This window comes from Carassius auratus, unplaced genomic scaffold, assembly GCF_003368295.1.
Source record: "Carassius auratus strain Wakin unplaced genomic scaffold, ASM336829v1 scaf_tig00216838, whole genome shotgun sequence".
NCBI lineage: Eukaryota > Metazoa > Chordata > Actinopteri > Cypriniformes > Cyprinidae > Carassius > Carassius auratus.
The window spans coordinates 109,324-130,419 of NW_020528759.1; the positions used below are offsets into that span (position 1 = coordinate 109,324).

Sequence of the window (21,096 nt, forward strand, 5' to 3'; positions counted from 1 at the left end):
AAAAGTATTTTAAAGTTTGTTGTTTTACAGAACATCACAGTTATATATGACATGATAATAAGGTCTGAAGTTAGGAAGAACATTTTAAGGAAAATATAATTATATTTTCATAATGATTTTTTCCTTCTCAAATCTTGTCTGTGGTGTAAAAACACCCCTGGCCAAACGGGGTGCATCTCTTCCCCTCTTTGATAATTACTGTAGTTACCATGTTATGAACATCACATCCTTACTTTTGTCCCTAGATGTAATCTATATATATATTTAGGTGGTTAAATAAAAATATTTGGACATTATTTATAAAAATTACCTTAAAAAATAAAACACAGAGACGCTCATTGATGTGTCTGCATCGTCTGCACTTGAGCATTTCAGTGGGCTTAGACCATAGACAGTAAAAGAAAACTTAAACAGATCACTCTTTACAGCGGATTTAGTTCCCAAACAACTGACAAGTTTGACCTAAATATGATTTTCAGTTACAATAATTAATCCTAAATTTCGTAATTAATAACTTACTTTTAGCAACATCAGACGCACGCGTGCTCACAAAATCTCCCGGTTCTTCTGTAGACTCGCACTAAACGGTTCATTTGAATCAGTAAGTGGTCGACTCCAGAACAGCTGCAATCGGATCATTCTAATTCGTAAACGAATTGTTTGGTGCGATTTGCGATCCGATTTAAAAGTTTATTTTGAAAAAACTCAGTTCGTTCATGATGAATCAGACACCGCTTCTGCGTGTCGGAGCACGTGATATATTATAGGGAGTAACGATATGTTTTATGAAATGTAGTGAAGTTAAAAGTACGATCTTATGCTTTGGAATGTAGTGAAGTAAAAGTAAAAGTTACTCAAAATAAAACTACTCAAGTAAAGTACAGATACATGAAAAATTTACTTAAGTACAATAACGAAGTAAAGCTACTCCGTTACTGTCCATCACTGCATCAGAAGGGTTACCAGGATGTCATGTTTGGGGAGGGGGGGGGCATTTGGCTTGTTTGGGGGGGCAACATAAACATTTGAAAAAAATCGGCGCAAAATTAATCTGTACTACAGTCGTGGCCAAAAGTTTTGAGAATTACAAAAAAATTTGTTTTAAAAAATTTTGCTGCTAAACTGCTTTTAGATCTTTGTTTAAGTTGTTTCTGTGATGTACTGAAATATAATTACAAGCACTTCATACGTTTCAAAGGCTTTTATCGACAATTACATGACATTTATGCAAAGAGTCAGTATTTGCAGTTGTCACGATCATTAGATTGAGTGCCCATGAACTTCAGTAGAGGGCACTCCAATCAGGACAATTCCACATCAACCACCAGATGTCACTCGGACTCTAGCACCTCTCATCTGTTGCACCACTCCCGAACTACATTCCCCATGAGTCACTGCATCACAATCACCCTGCCACACCTGCACATCATTCCTCAGCCAATTTCCTTGCCACACCTGCACCTCATTTACACACACATAAAAGCAGCACACTCACTCCCACTCTCTGTGAAGTCTTGTTTAGCCAGTCTGATATTTCCGAGCATTTTCCTTGTGTTTTCTGTACCTGACCTTGTGATTGTTTATACCGACTCTGATTCTTTGCTGCCTGCCCCCGGACCTTTCAATTGTTTATACCGACTCTGATTCTCTGCTGCCTGCCCCCGACATCTGCTTGTTTCTGTAATCTATTCTGGTTATCCCTACATACCTGACGCCGTCACTGATCTTTGCCTGTCTGACCATTCTCATCATTAAAGTTCTGCACTTGGATCTGAACGTCTCTGTCTCATCATTACAGAAGACTTCGCCAAACCAGGATCCAGCAGCTTTATTGAACCCCAAACCAGGTATGGAGCCAGCTAAAAGTTCATGCAACCCTGTAGATGTGCTATGCTCCATTTTTTTCAAGATGGCAGACCAATTGAGCTCTTTGTGGAGGAATTCCTTCAGTATAGTCACCTTTTGCCTGGGGAAGAGGATCTGATAAAGGACTGTTTCTGGAGTGGTCTTGATACTAAGATAAGCTTGAGTTTACCAGAGGAAGACCCTAGCTGGACCCTGGGACAGTTTATTGACTTTGTATTGCAGTTTTGTGGCTCTCCCTTTACAGTCCCTGTACTTGAGCCACTGCACAAGATGGCCGCCAGCCCAGCGCCGCTGCACAATATGGCCGCCAGCCCAGCGCCACTGCACAATATGGCCGCCAGCCCAGCACCGCTGCACAAGATGGCCGCCAGCCCAGCGCCGCAGCACAATTTGGCCGCCAGCCTAGCGCCGCTGCACAATATGGCCGCCAGCTCAGCGCCGCTGCACAAGATGGCGGCCTCAGTCGACTTTCCAGAGTCAAGTCACTGGTGATCCTCAAGGACAGAGTCACGTCACTGGTGATCCTCAAGGACAGAGTCAAGTCTCTGGTGATCCTCAAGTCACAGTCGATCTTCAGGAACCAAGTCACAGTCGATCTTCAGGAACCAAGTCAAGTCACAGTCGATCTTCAGGAACCAAGTCAAGTCACAGTCGATTTTCATGAATCCAGTCAAATCACCACGGATCTACCAGAGCCTCGTCACATCTCAGCCGCACTTACAGAACTCTCATCCTATTCTGTCATGGCCATGGAGGCCTTCTATGAGCTTCCAGAGTCGAGTCAGGTGCCCATTGACTTTCCAGAGTTGAGTCAGGTTCCGGTTGACCCTCCAGAGTCGAGTCAGGTGCTCGTGGACCCTCCAAAGTCGAGTCCGGGTTAGTCACCGTCGACCTTCCAGAGTCAGGGTTAATCACGTCGACTTTCCAGAGTCAAGGTTAGTCACCGTCGACCTTCCAGGGTCAGGGTTAGTCGCCGTCGACCTTCCAGGGTCAGGGTTAGTCGCCGTCGACCTTCCAGAGTCAGTGCTAGTCGCCTTTGACCTTTCAGAGTCAAGTCAAGTCACTGGTGATCGTCAAGGACAGAGTCAAGTCACTGGTGATCTTCAAGGACAGAGTTAAGTCACTGGTGATCTTCAAGGACAGAGTCAAATCACCGGTGATCTTCAAGGACAGAGTCAAATCACCGGTGATCTTCAAGACAGAGTCACGTCACCGGTGATCTTCAAAGACAGAGTCACGTCACCGGTGATCCTCAAGGACAGAGTCGATCTTCAGGAACCAAGTCAAGTCACAGTCGATCTTCAGCTCTCATTCGTTCCGGTCATAGCTACGGAGGTCCTCCATGAACTCACCGCCTGCCCTGTCACGGCCATGGAGGCCAGCTACCATCTCATCACGGCCACGGAGGCCGCTATTTAACCTGTTTATGTTCCTGGTGGGCTTCTGTCCCCTCTTCTCAGCTGTGGTGGTCGTCTGCTCCGCCCTGGTGGGCTCAAGGTAAACCTGCTCTGCCTTGGTGGACCCCTGTTCCCGAGTTAGGCCAATTGCGGGCCCCTGTTTCCCCTGTCAGGCCCAGGAAGGGTCATTGTTTCCCATGTCAGGTCCACGAGAGGCTCCTGATCTCCATGTTAGGCCCAGTTCTGCCTGCTCTTCCCCGGTCCTCGACCACTGCACTTCATCATGGACCTGGCCCTCCGTCTCTCCCCCTGTTCCGCCTCCGCTCCACCACCCTCCTAGATTGTTTTGAGCATCTAGAAGCTGCTCCTTTGGGGGGGGGGGGCTATTCACGATCATTAGATTGAGTGCCCATGAACTTCAGTAGGGCACTCCTATCAGGACAATTCCACATCAACCACCAGATGTCACTCGGATTCTAGCACCTCTCATCTGTTGCACCACACCCGAACTACATTCCCCATGAGTCACTGCATCACAATCACCCTGCCACACCTGCACATCATTCCTCAGCCAATTTCCTTGCCACACCTGCACCTCATTTACACACACATAAAAGCAGCACACTCAATCCCACTCTCTGCGAAGTCTTGTTTAGCCAGTCTGACATTTCCGAGCATTTTCCTTGTGTTTTCTGTACCTGACCTTTGGATTGTTTATACGGACTCTGATTCTCTGCAGCTTGCCCCCGGACCTTTGGATTGTTTATACCGACTCTGATTCTCTGCTGCCTGTCCCCTACATCTGCTTGTTTCTGTAATCGATTCTGGTTATCCCTACATACCTGACGCCGTCACTGATCTTTGCCTGTCTGACCATTCTCATCATTAAAGTTCTGCACTTGGATCTGTAGGTCTCTGTCTCATCATTACAGCAGTGTTGGTTCTTCTTTTTCAGGACCTCTTCAATTCGACTGGGCATGCTCTCAATCAACTTCTGTGCCAAATCCTGACTGATAGCAACCCATTCTTTCATAATCACTTGGAGTTTAGTGGGTTTTTGTTTGTCCACCTGCCTCTTGAGGATTGACCACAAGTTCTCAATGGGATTATGATTCGGGGAGTTTCTAGACCATGGACCCAAAACTTCAACATTCTGGTCCCCAAGCCACTTAGTTATCACTTTTGCCTTATGGCACGGTGCTCCATCGTGCTGGAAAATGCATTGTTCTTCACCAAACTGTTGTTGGAAGAAGTTGCTGTTGGAGGGTGTTTTGGTACCATTCTTTATTCATGGCTGTGTTTTTGGGCAGAATTGTGAGTGAGCCCACTCCCTTGGATGAGAAGCAACCCCACACATGAATGGTGTCAGGATGCTTTACTGTTGGCATGACACAGGACTGATGGTAGCGCTCACCTTTTCTTCTCCAGACAAGCCTTTTTCCAGATGCCCCAAACAATCAGAAAGGGGCTTCATCGGAGAATATGACTTTGCTCCAGTCCTCAGCAGTCCATTCACTATACTTCCGCAGAAGATCAATCTGTCCCTGGTGTTTTTTATAGAGAGAAGTTGCTTCTTTGCTGCCCTTCTTGACACCATCTTCCAAAAGTCTTGGCCTCATTGTGCGTGCAGATGCGCTCACACATGCCTGCTGCCATTCCTGAGCAAGCTCTGCACTTGTGGCACTCCGAAACCGCAGCTGAATCCTCTTTAGGAGATGATCCTGGTGCTTTCTGTACTTTCTTGGATGCCCTGAAGCCTTCTTTACAAGAATTGAACCTCTTTCCTTGAAGTTCTTGATGAACCTATAAATTGTTGATTTAGGTGCAATCTTAGTAGTCACAATATCCTTGTCTGTGAAGCCATTTTTATGCAACGCAATGATGGCTGCACGCGTTTGTTTGCAGGTCACCATGGTTAACAATGGAAGAACAATGATTTCAAGCATCACCCTCCTTTTAACATGTCATGTCTGCCATTCTAACCCAATCAGCCTGACATAATGATCTCCAGTCAACATTCTCACCTGAGTTAACAAGACGATTACTGAAATGATCTCAGCAGGTTCTTTAATGACAGCAATGAAATGCAGTGGAAAGGTTTTTTTTGGATTAAGTTAATTTTCATGGCAAAGAAGGACTATGCAATTCATCTGATCACTCTTCATAACATTCTGGAGTATATGCAAATTGCTATTATAAAAACTTAAGCAGCAACTTTTCCAATTTCCAATATTTATGTAATTCTCAAAACTTTTGGCCCACACCTGTACACACCATCTGTTTTAGTGCATATCTTTTTCTAAGCCAGGAACCCAGAGATAGGCACAGGGCCCCTATTAGACTATAGGGCTATCACATAAAAGTTAGTTAAACCAGGTCAACATTAATGATATGATGATGATATTCTTATTATTATCGACAGATTCATATATAAAACAGATCACAGTGATTGCCTGATGATGAGTGACAGGTTTTTGCTTGTAAGAAGACGTGCTACACGAGTAGGCTTTTTTAAATGAAACTGAAGGCACGTTTGTATAGACAAGAGGTAAATTAATTTGTTTCTTTTTCTAAGCTGTTCCAGACGTAGGTGGTACTTCTAGGGCTAAAATGATTCTTGAATTACTCTTAGTAAAACACATTAGGAGTCTAAAGTTTTGAGTGACAAGCCCATTATTTTTAGGAGTCTCTCTTAAATTCGCCAGTTAGGAGCTACTTGTAGCGTTTTATAAGTTTCTTTGTGAATGCGGCCCCAGGTAAAAACAAATTATATGCTCATTTGAACAGTATGAGAACAGTATTTGAATGTTATTCTCTTGTTGTAAGTGGCTTTGGATAAAAGTGTCTGCTAAATGAATGAATATAAATGTAAACATGTAGGGCTAGATAAAAGGAAACTTATTAGGCCACAGGGGGTCAGGAGACTTAGAGAGTTGAAATAAAAGCTATTTTTGTGAAACTATAAGACTTTAATTTATGATATCATTAGCAGAAGCAACATAACCTTTTTAAATATAGTTTCTTTTTTTAATTATTTTTTTATTATTAAAAAATGTGGCAGATATTTAGGCCAAACTACATGGGTCAAGATAAAAATATTTGTCATTATTTTATCTTTGTTACTTAAAAATCAGAACAAAGATATTATAAAAATAAAGCGTGTTATTTTCAGGAACAAGAGGTGTATATAGCAGGAGCATTAAACATTTTTTACACTGATTCCTATTAAAGCAACTGTATTAAAGAGTATTGAGTGATTTTTCGCTGTGTGTTTGGTGTTTAAGTAACTGTGATGGCTAAGGCCACACTTGCAGGATAAATCGGGCTAGTTTATTTTGTTGTAGGTTTCTAGTTCCTTTCTTTTGTAGGAGAAATTGATTTGTTTAAAGGATTAATAGTTTGTTTATAAATTTAATGCATTTATTTTGTCTCCCTAAGATTTACCCCAAATATTTAGTGTTAGTTGTGCATATTGTCTCATTTAAGATCAAAGAGCAACATAATTCGTTACTAGAGTGCACGCTAGGAATCTAATAAAATCACAACTGCACAAGATATGGGGTATTTTCTTTAATTAGTTTAAAGATTTGAGTCTTACCCGTGGTTCTGCCGGGATCCATGACTGCAGCATGGAACCAAGGTGTAATTAAAAGAGCGCTGCATTTCCTGATGTCCTTTTATATTCTGTCTTAGGAATTATGGGAAATGTAGTTTGGGTACCACAGGGGTTTGTTAATTATTGGTTAATTGTAAGATTGTCATAATAAAGGGCATTCTTTCCATTTTATTTTATTATTGCTTTATGGTATGGAATCTAATGTTTATAGAGTTTATTTGTGTGTATATTCTTTTCTTTTTCATCTAGGTTTGATGTACCGACTTGAGTCCCCCTGTAATTATACAATGGTTTGCTCTGGTTTGTTAAAGGGTGTGATTTTTGTCTAGGGCTGAGTCAGTTCTGGTGAGGGATCCCTGGAGTAACATCTGAGGCCCAGAACTCAGTAGCATGTTAATTTTATTTATCAGTTAGTTTTTTTTTTTCTTTCTCTTTTCTTTCTTTTATTTTGTTTCTTATATTTTCTGGCTACTATTGTGAACTGTATATAAGTGTGGCAGTTAATAAAAAGGTAATTTTGAAGATCTATGAACGCTTCCTGAAGATTTTATGGAAGAACCCTGACAAGATGGTGGCAGCGGTGGGATTCTGTCCAGGAGGAGGTTGTTTATAGAGAGTCAAATGCGGAAGGAATGGCGCCAAAGAAAGCAGTGCGTGCTGGTGTTCCTGCTGACATCGAGGTCATACCAGATGGGGGAGAGATACTGACGGAGGATGCAGCAGGTGCGGCGGGCCATATGACTGAAGAAGAGTCGGAGGATGAAGTGCTGGAGCTTAAACAGATGTTTCAACGGTTTATGCAAGATCAGCAAGAGAGAGATGCACGTCAAGCACAAGAGGCAGTTCGACAAGAGACAAGATGGAAATCTCTTCAGCATCAGTTCCGTTTATTTCAAGGTGAGGTCGGCCAGCGAACTTCGTTGGAGGATTTGCAAGATAGGGGAGCCGTTGAGCCAAAGGAATCGTCAAGAGCTTCTAGTGGCTCTCATAATAGGAGCCATGGATATGTGCTGCAGGAACCAAAGATGCAACAACTGAGTGAGTCAGATGACATCGAACATTACTTAACTGCATTTGAACGGATTGCTGAGGTGTGCCGATGGCCGAGGGAAGATTGGGCCATTAGACTCCTTCCGTTGCTGACCGGCAAGGCGCGTGCTGCATATGTGGCAATGGATGTTGAAGATGCAATTGACTATGTGCAGGTAAAAGAGGCTATCTTGAAGAAGTATTCCATCAACCATGAAACGTACCGACAGAGATTTCGTGCTATGGAGGTGCTTGAAGAAGAGACCCCTAAAGAACTGTATGTTTGATTAAAGGACTTGTATCAAAAATGGGTGAGACCGGCAGAGAGGACAAAACAGGAGATTGGAGAAATGATTATCCTTGAACAATTTCTACGAATGCTTAACCCAGAAGTGCAGACCTGGATCAAAGAACACAGTCCGTCTTCAGCTGAGGAGGCGGCCCGTCTAGCTGATGTTTTCGTGGCTGCACGACGTAGAGCTGAGCCCTGGAGCCTCTCCCGTTGGAAGACAGCCCGGGACAGATCTTACCGACGACCGAGTACAGCATTTCAAGGAAGCAGGTCTGCAAATGAGGCAAGTGTAACACGAACTGAGAACTTTGGTGCCTCTGGTGTAGAGACTATTAAGTGTTATAAGTGTGGTCAGTTAGGTCATAAGAAGCCAATGTGTCCCCAGTTGACAAAAACACTTGGTAATATATGTTATGTACCTCGAGAAACCCTACCTGAACCTGTTAACCTTCCCATTCCGAGTCAGGTGATAAGAACTGTTGAGTTGAATGAAAAAAAAGTCACTGCCTTAATAGATACAGGTTGCACACAAACCCTAGTAGAATCCGAGTTGGTACCTGAATTATGTGCTAGTAGTGATGCTCCGGTAATAGTGAGATGCGTTCACGGGGAGGAGCGGCAGTATGCGGTCACGGATGTATATCTGGGGATAGTGGGGCAAACCTATTTGATGAAGGTAGGACTGGCACAGAACTTACCATACCCAGTAATTTTAGGTCATGATTTCCCTGCTTTGATGGATTTGTTACCCTTTCAGGATAGCTGTAATGTAGTTCTGACACGGGCACAAAGCAGGCAGAATGAATGTGAGAAAGAGGAAAACCCATTGATGTTTATGCCTTTCTTTGACTCTGAATTGTCTATGAACCAATGTAAAGTAAAGAAGTCTAGGAGGGAAAGAAAACAGGAAAAATTTAAAAGAACCATAGTGCAGGCTAGAGGACTAAAAGAACCTGAGAAATTGTTGAACGCCAATCAAATTCCCATCCCTGAAGATATGAGGCAGTTACAGAAAGAGGATACAGAAATTTCAAAATTGTACTCTGAGGTTGTTGAGGCAGGGGGGAAAGGGTCGAAGGTGGTCCGGTTTCAAGGGAGATCTTTTTGTGTAAGGAATGACTTGTTGTATCGTAAAACAGGAGATCAAATACAGATGGTATTGCCTGTTAGTGTACGTCATACAGTGATGACAATGGGGCATTCCATCCCATGGGCAGGACATTTGGGTAGGCGTAAGACTCACTCTAGAATTGGTAAGCATTTTTACTGGTTGGGTATGTCTAAGGACATTGCTGAGTTTTGTAAAGCGTGCCCTGAGTGCCAATATAGCGGAATTCACCAACCCCATAAAGTCCCATTAGTTCCTCTACCAGTCATTGATGTTCCCTTTCAGCGGCTGGGAATGGATATTGTAGGTCCACTGGAACGAAGTAAGACCGGCTATAAGTACATGTTAGTTATTTGCGACTACGCGACACGGTTTCCAGAAGTGTTTCCCTTGAAAAACATCAAAGCTAAAGCTATTGCCTCGTGTCTGGTTCAATTATTTTCAAGAGTAGGTATTCCAAAAGAAATACTGACCGATAGAGGAACAAACTTCACGTCTCAGCTTCTGCAACAGGTGTATCAACTGTTGGGGATAAAAGGGTTAAGAACAACCCCCTATCATCCAGAGACGGACGGGCTAGTAGAAAGATTTAATCAGACTCTAGTGCAAATGCTTCGCAAATTCGTGAATGAGGTGGGGACCGACTGGGATCAGTGGCTACCATACCTCATGTTTGCTTATAGGGAAGTACCACAGGCATCAACCGGGTTTTCGCCATTCCAGCTGATGTATGGTCATGAAGTGCAAGGACCATTGTCCCTGGTAAGAGAATTGTGGGAGGGGAACTCAGAGACGTCAACTAAAACTAGTGTAATTGATTACGTGTTAGCCATGAGACAAAAATTACAACAAATGACCGAATTTGCGTCTGCCCATTTGACGGAAATACAGAGAAAACAAAAGACATGGTACGACAGGAAGACAAAGTCGCGGTCTTTCGAGCCGGGTCAAAAGGTTCTTGTGATGCTTCCTACCTCAGAAAATAAACTTTTGGGTAAATGGCAGGGGCCGTTTGAAGTAACTAAAAAAATGGGAACAACTACATATGAGATTGCGACCCCAGGACAGGCACGAGCACATCGGGTGTTGCATATTAATTTGTTGAAGGAATGGTACCCACAGAGTGAAAGTACCGTTGTTAATTTAGTCCGGTTGATTGAAGATGAGGAAGAGGCAGAAGAACAATATTTACCTGGTAGTCAGCCCTCACCACCTGTTGATCTTAACCATCTTTCGGTAGAACAACGAGCGCAAATTCAGCAATTATGTGATCCAGAGTTGTTTAAAAGTCAGCCAGGCTACACGACACTGATAAAGCATAGAATCGTGCTAAAGGAAAATGCTCAGCCGAAACGAATGAGTTACCGCATCCCTGAACGATTGCTGACTGCCTTTGAAAATGAGGTAACATTGATGCAACAAATGGATATAGTGGAACCATCAAAAAGTGAATGGTGTAATCCGGTGGTGTTGGTGCCAAAAAAAGATAATACCCTCAGGTTCTGTATTGATTTTCGTTATTTAAATTCTGTCTCTAAATTTGACTCCTATCCTATGCCTCGTATCGAGGAGTTAACTGAAAAACTGGGTAAGGCTAAATTTATCAGTACCATTGATTTAAGTAAAGGGTATTGGCAGGTGCCTTTGGATTTAGAATCCCGAGAGTTGACTGCTTTCCGTACACCAAGGGGGCTAATGCATTTTCGGGTGTTACCGTTTGGGCTGCACGGAGCACCCCCGACTTTTCAAAGATTGATGGATACTGTATTGGATGGTTTAGGAGAATTTGCAGCAGCTTACTTAGATGATGTTGTGATATTTAGTACCTCATGGGAGAGTCATCTTCACCATCTTCAAACAGTCTTCCAACGAATTAAAGTTGCCGGTTTAACCATTAACCCTGCAAAATGTTCTTTAGTTAAGACTGAGACTGAGTATTTGGGGTATACATTGGGCAATGGAGTAATTAAGCCGCAAGTGCTGAAAGTAGGGGCGATTCAATCTTGTCCACTTCCAGCTACAAAGAAACAAATTCGGTCATTTCTTGGTTTGGTCGGTTGGTACCGGAAATTTATCCCCCATTTCTCGACCATTGCGGCACCATTAACGGATTTAATTAAAAAGACGAGTCCCACCAAGGTGCAATGGACAGTACCTGCAGAAAAAGCATTCCTGGAGTTAAAAGGGATGCTGAGTAACGAACCTGTTTTGCGCAGTCCTGATTTTGAAAAGTCATTTGTACTTCAAACAGATGCATCTGACTTGGGTTTAGGAGCGGTCCTGATGCAGGAAGAGAATGGAGGAAGGCATCCTGTGGTATATTTGAGTCGGAAATTATTTCCCAGAGAAACTAGGTATTCTGTGGTGGAGAAAGAATGTTTGGCGTTGAAATGGGCTCTTGACTCGTTAAAATATTATTTGCTCGGCCGAGATTTCGTTATTGAAACGGATCATAAAGCTTTGAAATGGTTGAATAGAATGAAGGATACCAATTCTTGTTTGACACGATGGTTTTTGTCTATACAACCTTTCCGCTTTACAGTGAAGCATCGTCCGGGGGTAGAAAATGTAGCAGCCGACTTTCTTTCTCGCTCACCGTGCGTGAACGCATAGGTGGGGGGAAATGTGATGGCTAAGGCCACACTTGCAGGATAAATCGGGCTAGTTTATTTTGTTGTAGGTTTCTAGTTCCTTTCTTTTGTAGGAGAAATTGATTTGTTTAAAGGATTAATAGTTTGTTTATAAATTTAATGCATTTATTTTGTCTCCCTAAGATTTACCCCAAATATTTAGTGTTAGTTGTGCATGTTGTCTCATTTAAGATCAAAGAGCAACATAATTCGTTACTAGAGTGCACGCTAGGAATCGAATAAAATCACAACTGCACAAGATATGGGGTATTTTCTTTAATTAGTTTAAAGATTTGAGTCTTACCCGTGGTTCTGCCGGGATCCATGACTGCAGCATGGAACCAAGGTGTAATTAAAAGAGCGCTGCATTTCCTGATGTCCTTTTATATTCTGTCTTAGGGATTATGGGAAATGTAGTTTGGGTACCACAGGGGTTTGTTAATTATTGGTTAATTGTAAGATTGTCATAATAAAGGGCATTCTTTCCATTTTATTTTATTATTGCTTTATAGTATGGAATCTAATGTTTATAGAGTTTATTTGTGTGTATATTCTTTTCTTTTTCATCTAGGTTTGATGTACCGACTTGAGTCCCCCTGTAATTATACAATGGTTTGCTCTGGTTTGTTAAAGGGTGTGATTTTTGTCTAGGGCTGAGTCAGTTCTGGTGAGGGATCCCTGGAGTAACATCTGAGGCCCAGAACTCAGTAGCATGTTAATTTTATTTATCAGTTAGTTTTTTTTTCTTTCTCTTTTCTTTCTTTTATTTTGTTTCTTATATTTTCTGGCTACTATTGTGAACTGTATATAAGTGTGGCAGTTAATAAAAAGGTAATTTTGAAGATCTATGAACGCTTCCTGAAGATTTTATGGAAGAACCCTGACAGTAACATAAAAGGAATAATTCCGCGTATCCCTGACTAACATTAACGATCAGATGCGTTGCTGTTTTGTTCAACACTGCCTTTCGCATCTACGGAAAATACCTGTACACAGTACATTTACATTTACATTAGCAGATGCTTTTATCCAAAGCGACTTCCAAATGAGGACAGTGGAAGCAATCAAAAACAACAAAAAAGAGCAATGATATATAAGTGCTATAACAAGTCTCAGTTAGTTTACCACAGTACACGTAGCATGAGCTATTAAATAATATAATAAATAAAAAGAAAACAGATAGAATAGAAGCTAGTGCTAGAGGTCTTAAATATATACAGTACAGACCAAAAGTTTGGACACACTTCTCATTCAAAGAGTTTTCTTTATTTTCATGACTATGAAAATTGTAGATTCACACTGAAGGCATCAAAACTATGAATTAACACATGTGGAATTATATATGGAATTATATTAATAACAAAAAAGCTTGAAACAACTGAAAATATGTCATATTGTAGGTTCTTCAAAGTAGCCACCTATTGCTTTGATTACTGCTTTGCACACTCTTGGCATTCTCTTGATGAGCTTCAAGAGGTAGTCACCTGAAATGGTCTTCAACAGTCTTGAAGGAGTTCCCCGAGAGATGCTTAGCACTTGTTGGCCCTTTTGCCTTCTGTCTGCGGTCCAGCTCACCCCTAAACCATCTGGATTGGGTTCAGGTCCGGTGACTGTGGAGGCCAGGTCATCTGGAGCAGCACCCCATCATTCTCCTTCTTGGTCAAATAGCCCTTGATGCCTTCAGTGTGAATAAAATAAAGAAAACTCTTTGAATGAGAAGGTGTGTCCAAACCTTTGGTCTGTACTCTCTCTCCTCTCTCTCTCTCTCTCTCTCTCTCTCTCTCTCTATATATATATATATATATATATATATATATTTGCACATACATAAACATACACATAATTGCATAATAAATGAAAGCGAATACAAAAAGATTAGAAAAGTAGTAAGTGCTAAAGTTAGATGGTCAAATGAAGATGATGTATGAAATACAGTAGAGGTTTTCTAACACATTTGACCATCTAAAATAATAACAACAATAAAATACATTTGACCATTTATATTTGACAATTTCTAATAAAAAAGAATTCTAAATACCTGTTGTGTATCCAAGTCATCCATCGATGGGAAAAGAGGTGTGAACTTGATTCTTGAGGCACGGATTGACTTTGCTGCAATGCGATTGGATGATAGTTAACACATTTTGTGTTTCTCTCTCTTTTTTTTTTTTTTTTTTTTTTACACATGATCAACTTAAAATTACACAAAATGTGTTAAAATAGCCATAACACAAAAATTTGTTATTAATTAACATCCTTTTTGAGAGTGTGCAAAGCAACTGCAGAGATTTGAAATGAAGTATTGTTGAAATGGTAACAAAATGTGGTGTTAATTTTTGAAAACAAAATTTAGTTGAGCAGTCTTAATTAAATTTGGGCTTTTCATCACTTTAAAATGCAAATAGTATTTAACGCAGGGGGAATTGTATGCGCTTAACAAAAATGGTTCCAAACAGTATCAATTAAGGGTTCATCATCTTGTAGTTTGAGTCTAAACAGGAGCCTTTTTAATAATCTTCCATAAAGATCTGTGCTTTAGCCCAGATAGCTCAGGTGCATCTGTAAGAGATCTTGCTAAAGATCTGGACCTATATTTAGAAAACATTTAACTTAAGCCCTATTCGCACGGGATTAGTATTTCCTGGTGACCTCCAGTCATTTGTTATAATTGCGGGGGTTGTCTGTGATCTTAACCCCATGCGATTTGCAAAGTTAAAATTCCCCCACAAATGACCTACAGTATTTGGATCTGCCCGAAACTTGCATGTTTGATAAGAGTCCCGGCCTGAAGACATTAACATGCCGATATTCATTAGTAATCATAGCGCCACCTGTTGGCAGCAGGAAAAATATTTACTATTTTATAAGCATATGGCCCAACGTTCACTGTTCCTCCTATGGGCACCGGGTGGTGGTGAGCCCGGGTGCGAGGGCCCTTTCATCGCTGTTTGCAGCTTTAATTTAAATTGTGATTAAACTACAGAGAGCGATCAAAGAATGCCTTTATGTTGTTTGGAGCTGTCAGTCACACATCGCAAGTATATCTGCACACTTTGCCCAAATTGCTGTTACAATGAATGGCGCTGTTATGCTGCACAACGAAGCTCTTACTGTATTCATGTCGATATTGTGTTTGCTGTTAGTTGTGGTGAAAGCATTTTGTGACAGAAAACGCATTGCAATGATGAGATCACTGCATTCACTCGATAAACAGACTCTGTCTACTTAATGCTCATCACTGCAGCTTTTCATGTGACGGGAAAAGATCGAAAAAATGATTTTATAATCAACACTTCCATGATTTGTTAATCTCGACAGCTATAATAGTAAAAAAAAAAAAACATAGTAAAAGTATTTGAGAGGGGTTACAGATGTAATACGCATTTTGAATGCAAAGATGTCAGCCAATCACAACAGAGTCTCACAGCAAACACGCCCCTTCAAACAGAGCATTCAAGCCAGATGACTAAAACCAGGATATAAAAATTTATTTTATTTCTAACTTTCATATGTAAAAATCATACTAACAATATAAATACACATCAGGAAACATTAAAAAAGCATTTAAAAAATAATTCACATCATGGGACCTTTAATCAAAGAGCTGCATCACAGAGACTTTTGAATATTTTAGAAGATAAAGAAAATTAATTAAATAATTTTCTTCTCTCTGTAGGAAACAGGTGCGGGTCTATGGATCTTCCACCACCGAGATGTGAGTATACACATTGAGAAATCACTTGATTCTCAGTCAGTCTGCTGTAGCTCATCAATGAGCTCGTCTTCTTTCTCTCACTGTTCTTCAGTGTCTATGAGACTGGTGCTGGTGGGAATCACTGGAGCAGGTAAAAGCTCCTCCGGAAACACCATCCTGGGCAGACAAGCCTTCAGAGTCCTCACAAGCCCTTCATCTGTGACTAAAGAGTGCTCGAAAGAGACAGAGGATGTGGCTGGAAGAGAGATCACAGTAGTAGATACACCAGGCATGTTTGACACTGATATTTCAGAGGAGCAGCTCCTGATACAGAAGATCAGTAAGTGTATAAACATGACAGCACCTGGACCTCACGCCATCATCCTGGTCATTAAAGTGGATACGTTCACCGAGGAAGAGAAACACTCGGTGGAGAAGATCAGAGCCATATTTGGAGAAGAAGCAGATAAACACACCATCGTCCTCTTCACTCACGGAGATGAACTGACCGGCTCTATTGAAGAGTTCATGGAAGCCAACGAGGCTCTGCAGGAAATCTTGAGTCGCTGTGGGGGAAGACATCATGTGTTCAACAATAAAGACATGGAGGATCGTAATCAGGTGGTGGAGTTCCTGCAGAAAGTAGATGCTATAGTCACTGCTAATGGAGGAGAACATTACACCAGTGACTCTTACCAGGACGTGGAGCTCATGCTGAAAACTAAACCAGAGGAACTGAAGAAGGAGTATGAGAAGAAACTACAAGACATTCAGAGAGACCTGGAGGCCAGATTTACTGAAGAGATGAAGAAACTACAGGAGAGAATAGAGACACTGACAGTGTCGGAGCAAGAGAAAGAAGAGAAGATCAAAGAGCTGGAACAACTGAACAAGTGTAAAATGAGAGAGTACAAGCGTTATTATAAAACCAAGCTCAGAGAGGCCAGACAGGAGGCAGAACAGACCTGTACTCATCCAAATATAATACACAAGATCTTCCAGAAGATTCTCAAAATCAAACCTTAATCACATTCTGGTAATATGTATATCTGTGTTAGCCGCAGTCAAACACACCTGAAGCATCGAGGATTTCAGGACTGTTGATAATTACAGACAGGTGTGTTGGAGGATTTAATTACATTGGAACTGAAGTCTGCAGAACAGTAACTCTCAATACGCTTACAAACCCCTGATATACAGTATGTGTAACATTTGTAATATGTAGAGCCCTAAAAGCCCAAGGGTGAGCAAAAAGCAAGCAGGCAAAGATCTGTTCGTGCCATTTGGTTTTAAAGCAAGCCAATTTGGGCCTTCCCAGAAGCGACTGTCCCAAGCAGACACTGTTGCAGGGCTTAGCCACACCCTGTACGGTTCCTTTCCCGTGCATAAATTAAAAAGCTGTTTAATTCATCAATGTGGATTTGTCTTTCTGTTTCTTTTAATAACTTCTATAAAGTTTCGTAACATGCGTAGGATTCCAGATTTCACCATTTCATTCATACCAAAGTAGTGCAAATAAAATTAGCTTTCCTTCAACACTAATCTTTCCATATCTTACACATACACTCACCTAAAGGATGAACACCTGTTCAATTTCTTATTAATGCAATTCTATAATCAACCAATCACATGGCAGTTGCTTCAATGCATTTAGGAGTGTGGTCCTGGTCAAGACAATCTCCTGAACTCCAAACTGAATGTCAGAATGGGAAAGAAAGGTAATTTAAGCAATTTTAACTGCCATCAGTATCCTTGCATGATAATTTCATAGGAACTTCCCCCTCACATTGTGAAATAATAATAATAATAAACTTTATCTTATATAGCGCCTTTAAAAGTAGCATCTCAAAGCACATTACATAAAAAAAATAAAAATTAAAAGAAACATATGTGCAGGCAGTAAAATCAAAAAAATAGAAAGCCATTATAATAACAAACAAAGTAATCACATGAATCACATAAAAGCTATCCTAAAATACAATGTTTTGAGGGATGATTTAAAAACACTAAGGGATTCTGCATTCCTAATCTCAGAGGGCAGGGAATTCCACAATTTAGGAGCCAAAGAAGAGAAAGCCCAATCACCCATAGATTTTAGCCATGTTGTTTGGATAGGTAAAAAAACCAGCTTCAGAAGAGCGTAGAGCACGTGTAGGAGTGTAGGGGGTTAAAAGCTCACACAAATATTGAGGGGCCACATTATTCAAGGCCTTATAAGTGAGCATGAGAATTTTAAAATTAATATGAAAACTAATAGGAAGCCAGTGCAATTTTTCCAGGCTAGGTGTGATGTGCTCCCTTGCACTGGTTCTAGTCAGAATTCTAGCAGCTGAATTTTGTACCAACTGTAATTTACTCAGGATAGCATTAGAAACTCCAGCCAGCAATGCATTACAATAATCAATGTCTGAAAAAACAAAAGTGTTGATTAACTTTTCAGCCACAGAGAAAGTCAACATGGGACGTAATTTGGCAATGTTTTTGAGATTAAAAAAAATATGCTTTAATGTCAAATGTTATATTGGCATCAAATATCACCCCCAGATTTTTTGTTTGGAATTGTAAGGCAAAGCCATCCACATTTAAGGTTATGGATGCAACTGATGAGGTGAACCAATAAGCATCGATTTTTTTAATGGACTTGTAACAATGTTACATGTTAATTTAATGGCCAAGTATTTAACCTTGTACAGTACAGTAGAAAGTATACCCACAGTACAGAAGTACAGTAGAAAGTGTATCCACAGTACAGAAGTACAGTAGAAAGCATAACCAAAGTATAGAAGTACAGTAGAAAGTATACCCGCAGTATAGTACAGTAGAAAGTATACCCGCAGTATAGAAGTACAGTAGAAAGTATACCCACAGTGTAGTACAGTAGAAAGTAAACCCTCAGTATAGAAGTACAGTAGAAAGTATTCCCGCAGTATAGAAGTATACCCGCAGTACAGAAGTACAGTAGAAAGTATACCCGCAGTATAGAAGTACAGAAGAAAGTATACCCGCAGTATAGCAGTACAGTAGAAAGTATAGTTCAAGGCCTTATAAGTGAGCAAGGCCTTATAAGTGAGCATGAGAATGAGAATTTTAAAATTACCCGCAGTATAGAAGTATAGAAGAAAGTATACCCGCAGAATAGAAGTACAGTAGAAAGTATACCCACAGTACAGAAGTATAGAAGAAAGTATACCCACAGTACAGAAGTACAGTAGAAAGCATAACCAAAGTATAGAAGTACAGTAGAAAGTATACCCGCAGTATAGTACAGTAGAAAGTATACCCGCAGTATAGAAGTACAGTAGAAAGTATACCCGCAGTGTAGTACAGTAGAAAGTAAACCCTCAGTATAGAAGTACATTAGAAAGTATTCCCGCAGTATAGAAGTATACCCGCAGTACAGAAGTACAGTAGAAAGTATACCCGCAGTATAGAAGTACAGAAGAAAGTATACCCGCAGTATAGCAGTACAGTAGAAAGTATACCTGCAGTACAGAAGTACAGAATAAAGTATACCCGCAGTACAGAAGTATAGATGAAAGTATATCAGCAGTACATAAGTACAGTAGAAAGTATACCCGCAGTATAGAAGTACAGTAGAAAGTATACCCGCAGTGTAGTACAGTAGAAAGTAAACCCTCAGTATAGAAGTACAGTAGAAAGTATTCCCGCAGTATAGAAGTATACCCGCAGTACAGAAGTACAGTAGAAAGTATACCCGCAGTATAGAAGTACAGAAGAAAGTACACCCGCAGTATAGCAGTACAGTAGAAAGTATAGCTGCAGTACAGAAGTACAGAATAAAGTATACCCGCAGTACAGAAGTATAGATGAAAGTATATCAGCAGTACATAAGTACAGTAGAAAGTATACCCGCAGTACAGAATACAGTAGAAAGTATACCCGCAGTAGAGAAGTACAGAAGCAAGTATACCTGCAGTATAGAAGTACAGTAGAAAGTATACCCGCAGTATAGTACAGTTCAAGGCCTTATAAGTGAGCATTAGAATTTTAAAATTACCCGCAGTATAGAAGTATAGAAGAAAGTATACCTGCAGAATAGAAGTACAGTAGAAAGTATACCCGCAGTACAGTAGAAAGTATACCCGCAGTACAGAAGTATAAAAGAAAGTTTACCCACAGTATAGACGTACAGTAGAAAGTATACCCGCAGTATAGAAATACAGTAGAGTATACAGTACAATTATAAAAGAAAGTTTACCCACATTATAGAAGTACAGTAGAAAGTATACCTGCAGTATAGAAGTATAGAAGAAAGTATACCCGCAGTACAGAAGTATAGAAGAAAGTATACCCGCAGTATAGTACGGTAAAAAGTATACCCGCAGTATAGAAATACAGTAGAAAGTATAGCCGCAGTATAGTACAGTGGAAAGTATACCCACAGTATATAAGTACAGTATACTTATACTTATTCTATACACAGTATAGAAGTATAGAAGAATGTATATCCACAGTATAGAAGTACAGACGAAAGTATACCGGAAGTGTAGAAGTACAGTAGAAAGTGTACCCGCAGTATAGAAGTATAAAGGAAAGTATACCCGCAGTATAGTACAGTAGAGAGTATACCCGCAGTATAGAAGTACAGTAGAGAGTGTATCCGCAGCACAGAAGTGCAGAAGAAAGTTTACCCGCAGTATAGAAGTATACAAGAAAGTATACCTGCAGTATAGAAATACAGTAGAAAGTATAACCGCAGTATAGTACAGTAGAAAGTATACCCGAAGTACAGTTGAAAGTTTACCCACAGTAAAGAAGTACAGTAGAAAGTATACCCACAGTATAGTACAGTACAAGGCCTTATAAGTGAGCATGAGAATTTTAAAATTACCCGCAGTATAGAAGTACAGAAGAAAGTGTACCTGCAGTATAGAAGTATAGAAGAAAGTTTACCCACATTATAGAAGTACAGTAGGAAGTATACCCTCAGTATAGAATTATAGAAGTATACCCGCAGTACAGAAGTACAGAAGAAAGTATACTCACTATATAGAAGTATACCCCCGCAGTACAGAAGTACAGTAGAAAGTATACCCGCAGTATAGAAGTATACCCGCAGTATAAAAGTATAGAATATTACCCACAGTATAGAAGTACAGTAGAAAGTGTACCCGCAGTATAAAAGTACAGTAGAAAGTATACCCGCAGTATAGAAATACAGTAGAAAGTATAACCGCAGTATAGTACCAGTGTTAATTTCGTTGACGAAGACTATGACTAAAAATATTCGTCAACTAACCTTTTTCACGGACGAAAACTAAATAAAAACTAAATAAAAAGTCAGATATGATGACGAAAAACGTGACGAAATATAACTGACACTTTAGTCAACGAATAAAAATGAGACGAAAATATATGGGAGGGACGAATGGAGAAGAGATCCAATCAGAGCGAATCTTTGAGGGTAGGTTGATCTATGCAGAAGCAGCCGAGCCATTTTAAA

At 40.5% G+C, this 21,096-nt stretch overlaps 1 protein-coding gene across 3 annotated transcripts in view; it reads left to right on the forward strand.

The window, feature by feature from the left end:
* Positions 1 to 20,893, forward strand: part of LOC113099030 (GTPase IMAP family member 7-like) — a 35,682-nt gene extending 14,789 nt beyond the window's left edge. For all 3 annotated transcript variants that reach the window (XM_026264082.1, XM_026264081.1, XM_026264083.1), the window contains 2 exons: positions 15,615 to 15,653; positions 15,745 to 20,893. In XM_026264082.1, coding sequence (XP_026119867.1) covers positions 15,632 to 15,653; positions 15,745 to 16,658 — 936 coding nt within the window. In that variant the 5' untranslated portion in view covers positions 15,615 to 15,631 and the 3' untranslated portion in view covers positions 16,659 to 20,893. The remainder of the gene's footprint in view (positions 1 to 15,614; positions 15,654 to 15,744) is intronic.
* Positions 20,894 to 21,096: the final 203 nt, after the last annotated feature.